This window comes from Dermacentor silvarum, chromosome 1 (genome assembly GCF_013339745.2).
Source record: "Dermacentor silvarum isolate Dsil-2018 chromosome 1, BIME_Dsil_1.4, whole genome shotgun sequence".
NCBI classification, from domain to species: Eukaryota; Metazoa; Arthropoda; class Arachnida; order Ixodida; family Ixodidae; genus Dermacentor; species Dermacentor silvarum.
Genome location: NC_051154.1, coordinates 352,002,291 through 352,020,659, shown reverse-complemented (window position 1 = coordinate 352,020,659; position 18,369 = coordinate 352,002,291). Strand labels below are relative to the sequence as shown.

General features: G+C 48.3%; 1 protein-coding gene across 1 annotated transcript; it reads right to left on the bottom strand.

Annotated features, from left to right (window-relative positions):
• Window positions 1–300: 300 nt before the first annotated feature.
• Window positions 301–16,772, bottom strand: LOC119437419 (uncharacterized). The gene is made up of 4 exons (XM_037704449.2): window positions 16,364–16,772; window positions 6,727–6,878; window positions 2,904–3,102; window positions 301–1,122 (listed from the first exon to the last, which is right to left on the bottom strand). Exons 1-3 carry the CDS (start codon window positions 16,431–16,433, stop codon window positions 2,941–2,943), a joined length of 384 nt encoding a protein of 127 aa, XP_037560377.1. The 5' UTR covers window positions 16,434–16,772; the 3' UTR covers window positions 301–1,122; window positions 2,904–2,940.
• Between the last annotated feature and the right edge of the window lie 1,597 nt (window positions 16,773–18,369).

The following is an 18,369-nucleotide window of genomic DNA, read 5'->3' as shown; positions in this document are numbered from 1 at the left end:
ACTTGTAGGATGCCGCTGTTGTGGCTCTGCTCTTCTAGCACCTTGTTCCTTCTTAAAGTATTTTTTTTTTTTATGTTCTCAAGTTATTTAATTCGTAGCTTGCCAAGATGCAGCCACTAAATTATACTCTCTGCCATAATTGGTGATATCAGTGTTTGTACATTCTTGTGTGATTGTACCAATCCATATTGCTTTCCCACCATGGTAGTTTCTCGTAGAGAAAACAGAAGCATGGCTGGGCATATGTGGGCTTCAGCATGTGAGGGCAGCCGTGTGCAATTGTTTCAACTCGGTACTTTCCCAAATGCAATTTTACTTTCTCTCTGAATATTGTGTGTAACATTCACAATCTCTTAACTTTTGAGACTGTGGCCTCACATTCGTGGGGGAATTAACTCACATTAGAAGTTAATGCATCTTGTAATGCAATGCAAAAAGTGACCAGAATGAGAAAGTAAAGAAGGGATGGGACACGTTACATCTATCCTTTTTTGTCGGCTCCTTCTGCGTTGCATTACAACATGAATTTACAGTAGCTCTCCCAACTTAATTAGTTTTGTTCATTTTCTGTTTTACCTACCAGCGAAACCACGGTTACGTTAAGTATGTGTCATTTTTCTCCTGTCTCTCGCAACACTTGGGAGCAGCTATAAGTAGAAATGAACGACACACTGCCTGCTGGAACACCTTTTCCGGCATAATTTCTGTAGCTACAGGAAAGCTGCATTGGTTCATCTGCCGAGCCGGTCGCGGTAAAACGACCGGCTCCGATTAACGTGACGCGGCGAGGGTTGAGCGGTGGCGCCTGCGATCTCCTTCAGCTTTGCCAGACACTATGTACAAACACGGTGCTCAAGAAGGGCACGGGTGCACTACAGAGGGCTCTGTCACGTGTCGGCGATCAGCAGGCAGCGCAGCAGAGACGCGTGGCGAGGAAGGCTGCGGCGACAGTGGCCGATGGCGGCCACCAGGATTTGCCAGCAGGCGAGGAGGAAGGAGGAAGGCTCGTGGCGGTCCCTACGGAGCTCGGAGGCTGGCCCGACGCTGTCTGGGGCCCCGACGCCCGCCTCGGCGGCGGCGATGGCTGGCCTACTACTGCGCGTGCTGGGCTGGAAGGATGCGCTGCGGAAAGAGAGATAGATATATATAAACGGCACTTCATATTTGGAACACGTCCGGTGCGCTCCTATACCAATTGGCCACACCGCTTTTTAATGCTGCTCAAACGCATCAATCGCTTCTACCTTCAGCGGGTGCATAAGTTTGCGGGTGGATACGGGAAGCTCAGATGTCTCACGTTCTTCAGTGCATCTATCTCATGTGTACAGATTACATGGGACAGTTCCTTGCGTGAATTCTTTGAATATTTTCATTCTTAGATCTAAGTTTGAAAACGCCGCAAGCTCAACCGCCAGGCGAATTAGCTTTGCGGGAAAGCCACCCTAAGTGCAAATCCTCGGCGGTAAGAACACGTCGCTGTGAGGTGACGTTAATCTTACGTATTTTTGTGACAACCCTGTTGTATGCGGCTTCTCGTATACGTGAAACGAAATGCATTCGAGGTCGTATATTCCGCACGTGCCTGTTTTCGAGAGCAAGCATATATTGTGATAGCAATTATATGGACACTCCAGGCGAATTTCCACCTTCGTCGTCGGCGTCGCCGTAAGGGTTCCGTACAAAATCCAAGTATGATACGAGCACAGCCGCGGCCGTATACTGTAGGTGCGAGAGAAATTGCGAGGATGAGCCGTGAGGGAAGGTGGCAGATTAGCGTGCGTCTCCTGACTCTCTTTTAGTCCAGCCGCGTGCGCATCAGCTCGAAGGTAATCTGCGGTGGATACAAAGACTACTCGAGCCGAATTGTAATGTGGCTTCGTGTGCGCTGTGTTCTCGTATGCCTACTGTTGGAGAGAGCGTACGCTCATGTTTCAGAGATGCATCGAAGCTGGAGGCTGCAGGAAGCGTTCGCTCGCCGCTTGATGACCGCGGATACTCGCTGTCAGAATGCTGCAGCGTTTTCACGGCGAGTGTCCGCGGTCATCGAGCGATATCTGTTCATGCTTGCCTATAGTGAACTAGAATGCTCTTGCCTGTGTGCGTGTGACACCCTGATTATTAAGGCGAACGCCTTATATGTCTCATGGTGATGTCTCCGTTTGAAGGCCTTTTGAAACCGTGTGGTCGACACGAAATGGTCCTCTTAGGATAAGAGGCGATGATTCGCACAAAACCGCAATTAAGGGTGGAAGGATGATTAAGCAAGTGAACTGAAATGTTTATGGGTATACGGAGAGGTGAACTGATGGTGAATTACAGGGGCTTAGTTGGAGTGGGGGAGTGACTTGTAAAAAAATGTGAGATTTGAGGGTGAGTTCGCAAAAAAAGTGCAGAGTCACGGTTCGAGTTTGGTGAATCATAGGAAGGGTGACTTGCAAAAAGACATGATGACTTGCAAAAATGACTAAATTGTAGTTTCAGAGTTATGATGACTCAGCAAAAAAAAAAAAAGTCGTCGTGTCATGGAGTTAGCAGCGCTCGGGCTTTCGCCTTTGTAGCAAGAGACCTCTAATAATTTTTTAGTTTAGTTAGTAAGCGAATGTTTACTGCAATTTATACCGCCGATACAACTACTAACCTTACTTCATATAGCTGTCTAATAATTTGCTATTGCAATCGATAATTCGTCTTTAAGAGGAGCCGCGACTTTTTTTTTTTTATATATATAAGGATGCTTTCCACATCGGCTATTTTCATTTGCCATCATCCGTATGTGTAACGGCGACTTGGCCGGACCCGGCGATATCGGAGGCCACGCGATGCAATAGCCAAGTTCGAGAGGAGTGTCGAATACAGATCATTGCACGTATGCACAATGGCCCCCCAGTCATGCGTGCACCCACCTGTGGTGGCGGCAGTGGGTACGCCGTGCGGCGGGCGTCAGGGCTTGCGCTTCTCCCCGCAGGCGGGGTTGCGGCGGCAGCAGTAGGTGCACTGCTCCCTGAGCATGCCGAAGCCCTTCTCGTAGCAATTCGGGGAGCATTTGTCGGCACACCGCCGCGAGTACGTCACCAGCACGCCGTTGAGGCGCGTCACCTCCACCTGCGACATACGATAGCCGAAGGGCCGAGCAACGCTCATTTATTCATTCATTAATGCGTTAGCATTATTATTAGGGTACTTCACGCACTTTCCGGGGGGCCAAGTGTCTATATCTACGTATGTTTTCTATCTATGTATATTTGTATCTAACCGTTTTCTCGCCTGCCTGTCACTGGTTAGTTCGTGGTCGAACGGGTAAGGCATCGGGCTGCAATGCTGACGGAACAGGGTTGGAAACCAACCGTCGGAACAGCTTGGGTCACTGAGTGTGTGGCAGTGTGTATGCACGTGTGCCGCTCTTCAACGAACTTCCTTCACGCCGACACGGGTCACTGTAGATGCGGAACTGTGCCGGTGTTCGAACAAAATACTTGACGCCGACTTGGAGCTCTGGGTATGCGCCACTCGGTCTGTGCTTCTATTCAGTTGCCAACTTAGGTCACTGGGTATGCGCCTGTAGATGCGTGCCGCTCTACAATGACGAAAAAGATCCGTTAAACTTTTCCCGTGCTGAAGCGAATCGAACCCATATGTCACAAGGGTTCCCCGAGGACAGCAACCCGACGCTTTAGCAGGCTGCGCCACAAATGTACTGGTTATGTGTCACTCTTCAATGAACATCTCGTCAACTTGGGTCACAATGTGCCACTGGGTGATCGGCAAGCGAGGGAACCATTCTCAGCGTTCGCACTCACGGGCGCGCCATGCATTTCGGAGGCCACGCGCACGCTTCGCGGACGCTGCGCTAGATGGCGCCGATTGTTCTTAGGGAAGCGCGGAAGAGGAATCCCGCTGCCGTACACGCCACATACGTAACTCGCTGTGACGGCGGCAATACGTTGTGTCGCTATATTGGTTCAATGCGAAACGCATTACAGTCAACGCGAGGTGGGTTCCTTCTAATTTTCTATTTATTCAATTATATTGTGTGGGCTTTTTTTTCGGACCAACAATAACAAAATGTCTTGAAATGACAAAAAAAAAGTGCGAGTGAGTAGCCAGCCTCGCGAGAAAATAAATAGCACCAGAAAAAGTGCAGGCTATTAAAATTGACAGATGAGACGTGGTAACTAATCAATACCTAACGAAGATCGTAAACGAAAATATTTGTTCTTGGCAGACACATTTAAAAGTACCAAAAGAAAGCGCGGCAATTATTTGTGTCGTTCAAAAAAAATTAAATACATGTATATATACACGACGGGTGCTGAGCCTCGGTTGAAACCATGGTCGAGGCTCCGAAGGGAAGAATAACTGAACCGCTTTCAACTATCCCAAATTTGGTGTAACAATAATCGAACGTAGCAAAACCTTTTCCTTCTTTGATTTCTCTCCCGTCTTTATTTCTGGCCGTAGCAACGCAACAGACAGGGTTGTCGTTGGATTTCTTTCCCTGGCTCTTGGGGTGTGGTTTCTCGTTCAGAAAATTCTCGTTCCTCGTTCGAGTCTGTTGGCACCACGGAAACGCACGGGGAGTTCCTGCGCGTTTTAATAGCGTTGTCATTGGTTTGGAGCCGCATTTCTTTCTGTGCGTAGGTGACAAAGGAGATGTGTGCGCGCTTCTGCCTCTCGAAGGCTCAGCTTTACCGCTGCGCCTGCGTTCAGTCGCGACGGCCCAGTTTCGGTAGGAGTCGCCCTAAGGTCGGCCGCAAAGTCGAGCAAGCCGTAACCGAGCGGCTGCGCCAGTTTCTGCGAGCGTCGGAGGCATTTAGTGCAAAATATTAAGATACACTAAAGACGCGCTCGTTAGGTGTAGCTCGAGTGGTACATGTATATTACGCTCCTAAGAAATCTCTCTGACTGACTTCGTCGCGGAGAAAAAAAAAAAGCAGCTAATGGCATAATGCTTCTTCAATTTATATCGCCCGTGAACACGTCAACACTGACGCCATTTATGTGTTATTCTCGCGGTCATGTTCTTTGATATTGTTGGCGCACAGCATGAACCCTTGCTCCTCACTTGCGTTTATTTTTCTGTTGTTTACAGAGCCACCAATTTCGCTAACAATGGAGAGTTTTTTTTTTATAACGCTAATATATTAATTCAGGATGAATTAATTTTGCGTGTGTCATTGTTCGAGATGGGGTGTTCTAGCATTTCGAAGCCCGGATAGCTTCAATTAAACAAACAATTCCGCGGCGCTAGGTTTCGTCGTGGTGGCCGCATTAAAGGGTTCTGCGACTAATCTGATGAAGACTTCTACTCCCCCCCCCACCCCCATCCGCGCTCTCTTTCTAATTTTAACCAGCTCGCTTACCCCGACGCCTTTGACCTTGAACTGCCCCTGTTAAGCGTGGTTTGCCTGCAGCACAAGGTTGTTCGGTGGCGAAGGAATTTTGGTGGAAATAATTATAAGGATTTGACCGGTGGCATGGCTCCGTTAAGCCTAATTATTGGCGACGGACGACGCGACGGACGAGAGGCGATGCGCGCCATGTTCCCCCATGAATATGCGCGAACTTCATGTTGCTTCTATTCCGATGCAGTTGAACAGGATGACGAACCAATCTCAGCTGCACCCTCTTCCAGTACACCCTGGTATTCTATATCAGGGCAGTCCTGGAGCTATAAGACACCGGATTTGGTGTTAAATAAACATGTTTATTTTTTCTCTCTCTCTTTCCCTAAGCAACAACCCATAAAGGCCAAACCCCATATGCGCGAAAATGCACGCGACAGCGACGAGCGACGCGACGTAGATCGCCTTCGCGCAAGCTATCGCTTACACAGGCAAACCCCATTCACGCGACTGCTTCAGCGAGCGATCTCCATTGTTGCTAGCATGAGGGCGTCTACTCGTACCGAATGTGGCGCGTTGTCAGCGGTATGCAGTGTGAAATAAGATGTTTTGTCGCACAATAACACATAAAATTTTTGATAGTTGTCCTGCAGTATTTTTTTTTATCTGCACGTGCATAACATTACTGTATTTGCTCGCTGTGTGCACGTTGCTGCGAGTCGAAAAGCACGTGGAGACAACCGGCAGTACGTCACTGATGTACATCCCGTTCCGGTGTTTTACTATTGGCTGCTTGAGCACAGCACTTCCGGGCGACGGGCGACAGATTTCAAATGTGAAAAACCGAGCGATCGCGCGATTTCGACCACGCGACACGTCGCGCGAACAGCCCGTTTCGTCGCTCATACCGTCGCTCGTCGCTGTCGCGTGCATTTTCGCGCATATGGGGTTTGGCCTTTACAATGAGCAAAAAGAGAATTCTGAACTTTGCGAATACGGCGTTCATTGTTGGTGAAAAATTACAGAAACGGGGGTGGGGCATTAAGCGAGCTGAGTGAAATGCATAACACCGTGCACACAACTTGTCGGTAGCAATGCATTAGGACCCACTTCGCGCATGGACGCATATTTATTTTGCGTAGACAATGACATATGAAACTCGGCGTGTCGCGCTCCCTGACTGACGCGCTGTGATTTCTCTCTCATTCTTTCTTCGGCTACGCATTCAGAAACGAAGCTGAAACCCATGACAGTTGTCTAGGCGGCCGCGTTTGTGAAAGCAGCCGCGAGGCCCGATTTACTTCACCCAATCATTAAAGCCTGTCGGACAACATCGTCGTCATTGGCCTGCGTGGAAACGGTCGGTGATGCGCAAGGTGCCCACCTTACAGAAGTTTGAGTTGACGCTACAGTAGGCCACGTCCCTCTCTCGCTGTCCAACCAGGCAGGGGTGGTCCACCGAGAACTTCTCGATGGTGAAGTCGGCGTCGCACGTGTGGCAGCGCACCCTGGTGCCGAAGTAGAAGTCCGTGTCCCCTGCGCCGATGTCACGCGCTCAAATTGCGCTCGCTCGCCGCGATAGCGAAGCAAGTTTGCGTTAAAGATGACACGGGAACGTACTTTACGTGCTTCCTTATACCCACATTCACACGGACGGTTTAGATTCATTCCCCCTTGAGATCGATTACTTGGGCTGAACGTTTCGAGCGCGATCCAAGCGCGAAGAATGAGATCGAAGTCAAACGTGCTGGTCAAGGACTACCTACATGTATATACCGCGCATGCGCGCGTGCCTGCGTGCGTATGTGTGTCTGTGTGCGTGTGTGTGTGCGCGTTTATGTGTGTATGCATGTGAAAGTGTGTGTGTGTGTGTGTGTGCGCGTAAGCATTTTTGCTTGTTCAGGTAGGTTCGACTGCACGATAAAACGAGCAATACTTGCACGACCAATCGCAATGTACTGGCAGTTAATTAAAGAGATTCACTAAACATTTTAATTATTCACTTGAAGGTACACGTTGCAAATGCGAAAGTGCAGGCGAGCAGTAAAGAAGGCATGCATGCCTGCTTAGAAATCATGAGTATAGCACCACTTTTGAGAAATCCGTCCCAGAAATGTACTCGGAAATACACTGGCGTTTCCATTAACAGTCTCCTGCATGAAAGCTGCCCCCTAAGAAAGTTCCGGATTGTCGAGGCACCCTATAGAGTAGCAAATATGCGTAGTCGGCCGCGGCTGCTGCGCGTGGACGCGTAATCCTCTGCGATCGCGGCTCGGCACCAGATGTTGCGATACTGTCCGACACACTGCGGTGTATGCAGTTGGTTATGACAATTGTGATAACAATGACGCGTATATAGTCATACCAGGTTATAACAAACAGCGTTAAAAACAGTTTGAAATATATGGGGTAATTTGATATGCCGAAACTCCCTTGCAACGGACAACGAACTTTAGTGATGCGTTGGTTATACGTATCTGTTATCTCATGTCTCCACGTGTGATAACAGATGAAGCAATCAGGTAATCCATCTATTGAAAACAAAGCTATGCGTAGTAGGCAGAAACGTTTGCCGATATGCCGTGGACTGTTTCTCGGAGTCACCGAGAAGCTCAATGTGCGAGATTGCGTAGACCTGCTCCCTTAATGTCAGCGCAGTATACCGACGAAGTACATCCACCGCGCAGAGAGCGCGTCCTGAAGCGTCGGGCGAGGTGGCTAATCACCTTCAAGGGCTTGACGGCGCTGGCAGTGTTCGATACTATCCAATGTACAGTTGGTTATGCGGGAGTTATTAGTTAAAGCGAAATAGCTTCCTTTGCCTCTTACGCCCGTTTTCATGGTTGGTCGATGGTCGGACTTGCGAAAAGCCGTGTCTTGGCTTTTTGTTTATTCTTCCTCAAGGCCCTTCCGGCCATGACTGCTTCCCGCGCGGCAACTTCTGCCGATGTGTGCGTGCCTCGAGATACGTCATAGCTTGCTTGCTGATGCGAACCCGCCTCTGCTGCGGTGTCAACGAAGCTTTGACGCTGCAGGGCCACAGTTCTTGCACCGTGCGACCATTTTCGCCCGGGTTCTGTTTAAGCCGTCAGCTTCATTGTCACCACCGCCATTCAACAATCTAAATATCACTCCACGCGTGGGCGAAATCATCGGTTTGGCGACGTAGTAGATCTTCTAGATATAGAGCGTCGTAACCGTCCTCCTCAATGTGTATTGAGGAGGACAGGAGGGCAAATGCCGTGCTTTAAAAATCTGACGCAGGCGCGGCACATCCGTCAAGTACGAGGCCCATGCATTTTTACTGGCACCACATTGTGCCGTGGGTGGCAAAAACCTCGCGCAGTGTTTCGTTTCGTTTTCCTTTACTGATGGCACATACCCGCTCTGGGGGACTGGCCAGGATTCGGATAGTACTAGGAAAGAAGTCGACTTATTACTAATAACAATCGAAATGTTAATTGTATCAGTAGACCTCCGTCCTTTCCAGGAAGGTATACTTGTGCACAAACTAATTATACAAATCCAGCGATCATGTTGGCATCTGTGTGAACATCACATAGACAACTAATTTCTTAAGGATGTGTGCCAACGTAAACGCGAACGCAGATGAACATAAACATTGTACATCTTGAAACTGCAGCGCGCATACAAGAAACGAGGACAATAAGGCAAAGGTAGCAGGCAGGCGTTGAGTCGCAACTCAGTTTATTTTTGAAGGGAAATTACACACACATATATATATACCTAGTCTGACTAAAGTGAGCATGTGCAAGAGCATGCGGAATAGAAACAAATATAGTAAATGTCTGCGTATCTCCTTAGAAAGCGCCGGGCAAATCTGACTTTCCCGCAACAAGACACTTCGTGAAGAGAAGCTCGGAGTGCGGCATGTCGCGCCACGATTGTCGAGATTGCGGCCGAAGTACTTTCATGCGGCGACCCCCAAGGACGCGTACAGAGGTCGAACAGAAAAAAAATAAAAATAGTAATGCGTTTAGTACTCCTAGCGCCTACTTTTTTCACTTCTTTTTTTAGGGCTCTACAGCGCATATAGTATTAGATTTTTAAATCGCCCGTGCCAAATAGCGCAATTCCGCCTTTTCAGATGAATTACTTGAAAAAGCGCACATTACTTGCACACCAGCTCGCGGCGTTCATTTAGCTGTTCAAGATGAATTAATTGCCTTTTTTTAATTATTGGCGGTGAACGTCGACGTATACCAAATCTCACTTTCACTCGGGCCACCTGCGCTCTTTAGTTCATCTGGTTCACATGGTTCATCTGTCTTTGAAACAAACTCGTTCGGCGCGAGCATGACTACTGGCTGGGAGAAAAGTCTCTGATGTTGGCTCCCGCCCTTTTCAAGCTCACTAGGGCGTTTGGTATGTTGCAGTGGATAAGTGCCGGTAATTGCGCGTCTCGCACAGCGACGTTTCACGTCGGCGACAACGGACTTGTAACCACAACACCGTGTACGAGAGCCTCTGCGCATTCTCTGCTTGCAAGCTTCGAAGTCACGACGAAGACCGAGTTTAGGAGGAACGTTTCATCGGTATGTTCGCTTGTAACAGAAAAAAATAAATAAAAAGTAATGAGGGCATATTTGCACACGGTGTGACGTTCTGACGAAAGCTATGAAATGTTCTTGACTACAGTCAAACCATTCAAACAATGCATACTAATTAACAAAACAAAAATGGGGAAAATGTGCTGAAAACTAGACGCACATTGCGCGTCGGTGCTTGCGCCAGGCCGTGGTCAGGCGATTTTGCCTGTGAGTCGTCGCAGTTGAAATTTGTGTACACTGCGCAAAATTTCAGGGCCCGTATATTAAGGAGTCAACAGACGTACGGTCGCTGTGTGGTTATGATTTATATACTGACCGCGTAAGCTTTCGAAGCAGGGAATTCACGAAAAAAAAAATCATTGTTCGCAATTTGGCGCACAAATCGAAATTAGAGGACCCCTAAACCACCTCTGATAACAAAAAAAAAAAAAAAAAAAAAAAAAAAAAAACAATCGCGTGCTCCTCTGCAGGCTTTTCCAGTTCCTTCTTCACATGTCGTGACGCTAACAGGGCCATGTACGGGACGCGCAGGGTAAAAGTTGTAGATTTGTTCTTGTACGAGAACCTCAGTTCCGATGTGACTGCAGTAGCTCGCCTTTGCTGTGCAGTCGCATGCCCGCTCTTCCTCGTCGTATCGCTTGCCTGTCGTGCGCAATCATCTGATTTCATCTGTTGTGGCGCGTTTTGCCCTGCGCGTGCGGCGGCACCAGCGTGTATCCGAAAAGCATTGAGTACCGATAAGCGTAAGTTCATGGTGTTTTCAAACAAGAAAAAAAAGTGCCAAGTTGGGCACTGACGTAGTGCCGACGTATCTCCTGAGGAAGTACGCGGCGACGAGGAGAGAGCGCCCGTGGAGAGAGTAGTGAAGGCGAGAAAGCTAGCAATCCGCCTTTTTCACGGCCCGACGGCGCATGCGCCCTGCCCTGGCGGATTAGTCGCGAAACGTTTTGGAAGGGTCGCGCGCGCGGCCGTGCGGCCCCATCTCGGGGAAACGTCCCCCGAAAAAAAAAAAAAAAAAAAAGCGCTCGGACGCGCGCTACTGACAACTCGTGCCGTGTACCGCGTTGAAACTCCACTGGTAGCTCGACGTCAGTGCAGTACTGAAAGTTTGCGTAGCCTAAGACTGGCTTTGGTACTGCGACGGGCTTCTTGTCGACGGCACCGAGAAAATCACCGTGCCTATACCATCGTTCGACCGAAACCCGCGCGATAGGCCGTCGAACCGATAACGCGATAGCTGCAACGCCTTCGTTGGTATATATAAATAATAATCGCGCTCAAAGTGAGTCAAAACATGCCTACGAAGTTGAAAGGTTGAAATGCGCAAGGCTTCAACCCTCTCAAGCCTTGCACATGAAGTTTGAGCCAATGTTGATCCTGTTCATCGAAGGTTAGGCCTGGCTCCGTTGAGTTCGTGCACCCGCTACCGGTGGACCTGTACTTTTCAAAAGTAAGCAAGTTAGGACGAAGGAAACTGCTTTTATAGTTCAGTTCTGGCCTTAGCGATTTGAAATAAACTACTCTTCGCTTCGCACGGCGCGTACATAATAATCTGCAAGCGGCGACACAGCGCTGTGCCCAACGGCTGTGCCAACATCTGTAGGTCACCGTTCCCGTAGGCTGCCGCTTGTATTCGCAACGTAGATGGGTCGGTTTGTACGTGTTGGTATGCTCACGCACTTCTTAATTAATTCCTGAGATGTACTGTTTATCTCTGCGTCAAACGCGAAACAAGAGACGGTACATTCGGTACAGCAGCATAAACAGCCGCTTCGCTCATTTATATACCAACGGTGTCAGCGATGGCATCCGCGTTTTTGCAGGAGAACAACACGGCCTTTAAATGAGCGCTTATGTGAGCACATTTTTCTCTAATAATGTTTTATGACACGCGCAAACTAAGTATGATGAAGTTAAAGAAAAGCGAGAATCAGTAATAAATTAACAGCCCGATATTTGTAACTGGATCACAGTCGCCGTTGAGTAGCTCAGGCGCTCATACTGACTCGTCTCACGGTGGAATAACGCGGCTGATATGAGCAGGTATGTGTGTTTTATTCGACATTTTGACATTTTTTTTTCATATGACCGATGTACCTTTTCCCAATTTTTGACGCTAACAACGATCTGTGGCTGTAGATGTCAATGTAAACAAGCGCACCGCTTTGCTAAATCCGACGCGGGAGGCTGCGCGCTCGAAAACTTCTTATTTATGCAAAATGTGTAAAGAATGTGCAAAAAGAATTGAAAGAAAAGCGAGGTGCAAGTTCAGGAGTCAGCGACAACAGCCAAAGCAGCCGCTCCGGCAGAGGGTACTCAGCGTACCTTTATAGGCCACACTATATATAAACAAAACAGCGCTATCACGCCTGCTCACCCTATATATATAGTTAGTGAGTGCTACATGGCTTCCAGGAACGTCATGCTGCTCCGCGGAAGCCATTAATAATTATTCGCGATCCACGAAATGCACAACCGATGCGCACTCAACAAGGGCGCAGGTTCACAAATCCACCGGCGAAAGCCCCGGCACCCTATCAAAACGTTTCCGGTGGCGTGCGGCAGAGGGCAGCACAGAAAAATGAAAAAGGCGGATTATTCCGCCTTTTTCACGGCCCGACGGCGCATGCGCCCTGCCCTGGCGGATTAGTCGCGAAACGTTTTGGAAGGGTCGCGCGCGCGGCCGTGCGGCCCCATCTCGGGGAAACGTCCCCCGAAAAAAAAAAAAAAAAAAAGCGCTCGGACGCGCGCTACTGACAACTCGTGCCGTGTACCGCGTTGAAACTCCACTGGTAGCTCGACGTCAGTGCAGTACTGAAAGTTTGCGTAGCCTAAGACTGGCTTTGGTACTGCGACGGGCTTCTTGTCGACGGCACCGAGAAAATCACCGTGCCTATACCATCGTTCGACCGAAACCCGCGCGATAGGCCGTCGAACCGATAACGCGATAGCTGCAACGCCTTCGTTGGTATATATAAATAATAATCGCGCTCAAAGTGAGTCAAAACATGCCTACGAAGTTGAAAGGTTGAAATGCGCAAGGCTTCAACCCTCTCAAGCCTTGCACATGAAGTTTGAGCCAATGTTGATCCTGTTCATCGAAGGTTAGGCCTGGCTCCGTTGAGTTCGTGCACCCGCTACCGGTGGACCTGTACTTTTCAAAAGTAAGCAAGTTAGGACGAAGGAAACTGCTTTTATAGTTCAGTTCTGGCCTTAGCGATTTGAAATAAACTACTCTTCGCTTCGCACGGCGCGTACATAATAATCTGCAAGCGGCGACACAGCGCTGTGCCCAACGGCTGTGCCAACATCTGTAGGTCACCGTTCCCGTAGGCTGCCGCTTGTATTCGCAACGTAGATGGGTCGGTTTGTACGTGTTGGTATGCTCACGCACTTCTTAATTAATTCCTGAGATGTACTGTTTATCTCTGCGTCAAACGCGAAACAAGAGACGGTACATTCGGTACAGCAGCATAAACAGCCGCTTCGCTCATTTATATACCAACGGTGTCAGCGATGGCATCCGCGTTTTTGCAGGAGAACAACACGGCCTTTAAATGAGCGCTTATGTGAGCACATTTTTCTCTAATAATGTTTTATGACACGCGCAAACTAAGTATGATGAAGTTAAAGAAAAGCGAGAATCAGTAATAAATTAACAGCCCGATATTTGTAACTGGATCACAGTCGCCGTTGAGTAGCTCAGGCGCTCATACTGACTCGTCTCACGGTGGAATAACGCGGCTGATATGAGCAGGTATGTGTGTTTTATTCGACATTTTGACATTTTTTTTTCATATGACCGATGTACCTTTTCCCAATTTTTGACGCTAACAACGATCTGTGGCTGTAGATGTCAATGTAAACAAGCGCACCGCTTTGCTAAATCCGACGCGGGAGGCTGCGCGCTCGAAAACTTCTTATTTATGCAAAATGTGTAAAGAATGTGCAAAAAGAATTGAAAGAAAAGCGAGGTGCAAGTTCAGGAGTCAGCGACAACAGCCAAAGCAGCCGCTCCGGCAGAGGGTACTCAGCGTACCTTTATAGGCCACACTATATATAAACAAAACAGCGCTATCACGCCTGCTCACCCTATATATATAGTTAGTGAGTGCTACATGGCTTCCAGGAACGTCATGCTGCTCCGCGGAAGCCATTAATAATTATTCGCGATCCACGAAATGCACAACCGATGCGCACTCAACAAGGGCGCAGGTTCACAAATCCACCGGCGAAAGCCCCGGCACCCTATCAAAACGTTTCCGGTGGCGTGCGGCAGAGGGCAGCACAGAAAAATGAAAAAGGCGGATTGCTCACAAAATGAAAGCTCATCGGTGTCCCGTGGGATTACTGATGCGTCGGTGTCCTTGGCCACAACACAACCGATAAAAGATTGGCCTACACGAAAGATAGAAAAAAAGAAATTGGAAGGCGATTCACCCTCCAATTGAAGTCGATGAAAGTCCTCCCGAGTGAGTTGGGGTTGAGATAGCGCCGGGGTCACTGCGCACTGCTCTCTATCGCGTCACCCCTCGCGTTAGGTGAGTGTAGGAGGAGCTTCGGACGCGTAAATTGTTTTACTGCACTATCTTCGTGATCGGGACACAGATTGGAACCGCACTATCTTCGGTATCAGCTTGCATTTCCAGACTGCACCATTTCCGGAATCGGCCCACATTTTGACTTATGATGACGTGTTAATTAATTTTAAAAATTGCCTCCGGGGTTTTACATGTCAAAACTACGATCTGATTATGAGGCATGCCGTTCTGGATGAAAAGCGTCCGCGGTGCAATGGTTGCAGTGTCATGCTTCTGTGCTAGAGGTCCTCTGTTCGAATGCGGCCGTTGGGCAATTTTATTGGTTTATTTATTTTAAAGAACATGCAGTTTCACCCGAAGGGCGCCGCATTGACAGCGATAGCAAGGTTCGGCATTGGGCTTGGACTCCTCGCACAATGTTCAAAGTAAACGGGGGTGCAACATCTTGGCGCGACGCAGCATGAAAGGCAACTCCTGCTGGATTAGAAGGAACACCGCCCCTGGGTTGTATGCGGAGAATTCTTCAGGGCGTTCTTATTCCTCTTGTTTCTCTGCAGCGTCTTGTTGCTATTGTTTCTTGTCGGCACAATGGTTAGAGTACCGGGATTCTGTTCGCGATATATATGATGTACATGATATACATGATGATATATGATGATGACATACATGATGTTCGCGATATATATATATATATATATATATATATATATATATATATATATATATATATATATATCGCGAACATCATGGCGACTAGTGGTCAGAGGGGCACATACCAAGTAGTCCATAATCTGTCCACATTTTTAGGTTGCACTATGTGCGGGATCGGCCCACGAAAAAGGCTAGAAACATACCCGATACGGAAAAGTGGTGGTAACTCGCTAAGAAAGATTTCGTCTTTAAAAAGCCAAACAATTGACAGTTGTTTTGGACAGTAGTGGAACTGGTTAGCTATATTATGGAAGTGTTGTGTCTATATTTCAAGCTGAAAAAAGGTAATTAAATTTAAAAATAAAAGTTTGTTCGATGTTGTTGTTGTTCGTCGTTTCCTGTAGTGTGGGTGCGAAGGTGTTGCGGAAAAGAAATCATAACCGACAGAAATGCTGGCGGCATTCGATTCGGTTCTGACACGCAGGTACATTTGCGTGTCAAAACTGCTGATAAGTTCTTTCCAACCGGAATATTGTCAGCGCAATGAGCCAGTATGCTGAAATTTGAAGATAATGACTTTTGTCCGGGCTACTAAAATTGGTTTTTCTCTTCTTCTACGTATGTTTTCGATATGTTTCAGCTTGACGGATATTAAGATAACATAAGATCTTGATTCATTTTCTGAATTGCTTCAAATACACATTCACCTGCTGCTCCGCGTCAAAGGCATAACAATCGTTATCGCAGTATTTCCGCCCAAACAGCTGCTCATGCTCAGCCTGTTACGAAATCGCACATACCCGGCAAGCTTGACATGTTCGCAGAACAGACGAAACATCCTTCACATCGAACACTTTGAAGTAAACCGAGTATCTGAGGACGGACACCATGTATGTATGACCCGAGCAGTAAACCATTATACAATGCTTCATTGTCACTTCAACAACATGCACGGTAGCATTTATTTTTGGCAATGCGGTAAGGATTTATTTATTTATCTTTAATTATACGGGTCATTGTTTTGAAGCAGAGATCTACGGCCTCCTTCTAAGGTACCGCATTTCTCAAGGCATATGCACACTCGTCCGGTAATGCCGTACGAAATTTCTCATTAAGAAAAATCGCACGACAACATATCCGATCACGAAGAACTATCGTCACTTAATTGACGACGGTTTACCCACTGAAACCAACAATGGATGCTAGAGATAAGCTGCCGAGAACTATATATGGCGCTCGGCAGAGAGGTACAACTCACTTTGCGCCCGGACGACCGTAGAAGCGGCCACCAGAAGACAGGCGGAGACCAGAAGACAGGCCCGTCCCATGTCCCGACAAGGACTGATGGGTGACCAGTGGCATAGGGAACGCTTTTCCAGCACTTTTCCTTTTTTTTTACCTTTTTGCACTTCCGTCGAAAGGCCGCGCCTTAATTACAGCCCTAGCAATCACGCCGTACGTGAGCAGACGACACAGAACAGTGGGCGAGGCAGGGTATCGCAGACGGCAAATGTGCGCCGTCAGAAGGAAAAATAAAACGGGAGAAAAAACAGCAAATCACACTGCAGGCAGAATCCTCGAGGGACCTCTGACAACAGGGTGGAGTTCTTGGACGTGACCGAGCTCCGACGCGTTGTGTCACACTGGCTGCCGCGGGCGCAGCAGGCGAGCCTCGGGGACCAATCGCAGGGCTCGCTCGCGTGACGTCACGCGGGCGAGCGCGAAGGCAGCGCATCGGCTCGCCCTTTCTTGTTTCGTTTTTTAGTCCGTACTCTAGGGAAACGCAGATTCGACAGAAACAGCGAAAGACATTTGCTATCGGTTTGAAGTGCATTCGTGACTCAAGTGACCATTACGTCATGGCTGTTTGAGCTACCTAGAACGTGAACAGCATGTAAGAAGTAGAAAAAAAAAAAAGAAAACAAGCATAATCAGTTGGCTAGCAAATACAGAACAATAACAGAAGGTGGCTCGTGTATATTTGCTTTTAAGTACACGCCAGCGTTTTAGGCAACTACAATGCACGAAAGAAAAAGAAGAAGAAAAGAACGCGAAAACAAACAAACAAACAAACAACGAAGACAGCACATTAAGCACAGGGATCGCCCGAGTGTCCTGCTTAAATGCAGGTGCGCGTGTTTTTGCGATCCTACGCCGACGCGGCCTGCAGTTAAACGGACCACGCTAGAGACGCACGAGTACGGCCGTTAATCTTCTTCCGCCCGGTGCCATTTTTCGAACAATTAGGCGCCTCCCTTTAGTCGAAGATATTAGTTTGCAGCGGTGCGTAGCGAGTGGCACATCCGCCGTCCCGTGCGCGCCATGTGACGGCTCGATCGATACGCCGTTCGGCTGCGGGGGAATTCCAAACATGGGCGAGTGCCCTCACCACCCTCACATGGCAACGGCACGCTCCCGTGCCGAATCCCAAATGAGACGCGCCTTGTATAGGCCCACCGGGGTTACTGAAAGCAACAAAAGTACAGGCAAACGACCTCGAGACACGTGATCCGCGGCCTCAACGTCCACCGTATACCTCAGACGGAAGACCTATATGCACTATATCAGCGACGCCATCAGTTGGTATCGGGTAGCCGCGGATGGATTCGATGTTGCACAATCGACCGCAAATTCAAGGTCGAATGAATATCACTGCGACGCGTGCTGAAGAGCGCAACAACACAATCTGCCAACTGTCTATCGTACTCGACCAAAAGACAGCCGACACGGTGGATCAGTGGCTGCAGGATGGCGTTCTGCTGAGCGCCGGGACGCGGGTTCGATTCCCTACCACGGTGACCGCATTCCGATGAAGGGCATATACGAAGCTTGTGTATGCTTAGTCTCTGTGACATGTTAAAAGCCACAAGCTTACAGTCGCCCTTCGGCTCGCCCTTTTAAGGGCGAGCCGAAGGGCGACTTCAGGTTAATCTTAAGGTTAAGCTTTTAACACTTTTTTCTCTTCAGTATTCACTCGTGACGACGGAACGGTACCTACATTGCCTATTTCTCCTGATCGTCCTTCTGCTGATGATGTCGTAATTAATGAAGCAGGTGTCCTAAACCTTCTTTTGAGTATTAATGTTAAGAAAAGTGTAGGTACAGACGGCATTCCTAATGAGTTTTTATACCGGTACGCTGAGTGGATAGCTAAATACCTTACGATCATATTTCAATCATCCATTAGCCAAAGTACCTTTCCTAAAGCTTGGAAACAGGCCAAAATAGTGCCTATTCACAAAGGTGGTAACACGACAAATGTAG

What these genes read in the sequence shown, in the direction of transcription:
- LOC119437419 (XM_037704449.2), bottom strand. Translation starts at nt 16,433, where the DNA reads ATGGGACGGGCCTGTCTTCTGGTCTCCGCCTGTCTTCTGGTGGCCGCT. An exon ending in TACGGTCGTCCGGGCGCAAA is followed by an intron (nt 6,879 to 16,363) that starts GTGAGTTGTACC and finishes ACATCGGCGCAG; the next exon opens with GGGACACGGACTTCTACTTC. An exon ending in TCAACTCAAACTTCTGTAAG is followed by an intron (nt 3,103 to 6,726) that starts GTGGGCACCTTG and finishes CGTATGTCGCAG; the next exon opens with GTGGAGGTGACGCGCCTCAA.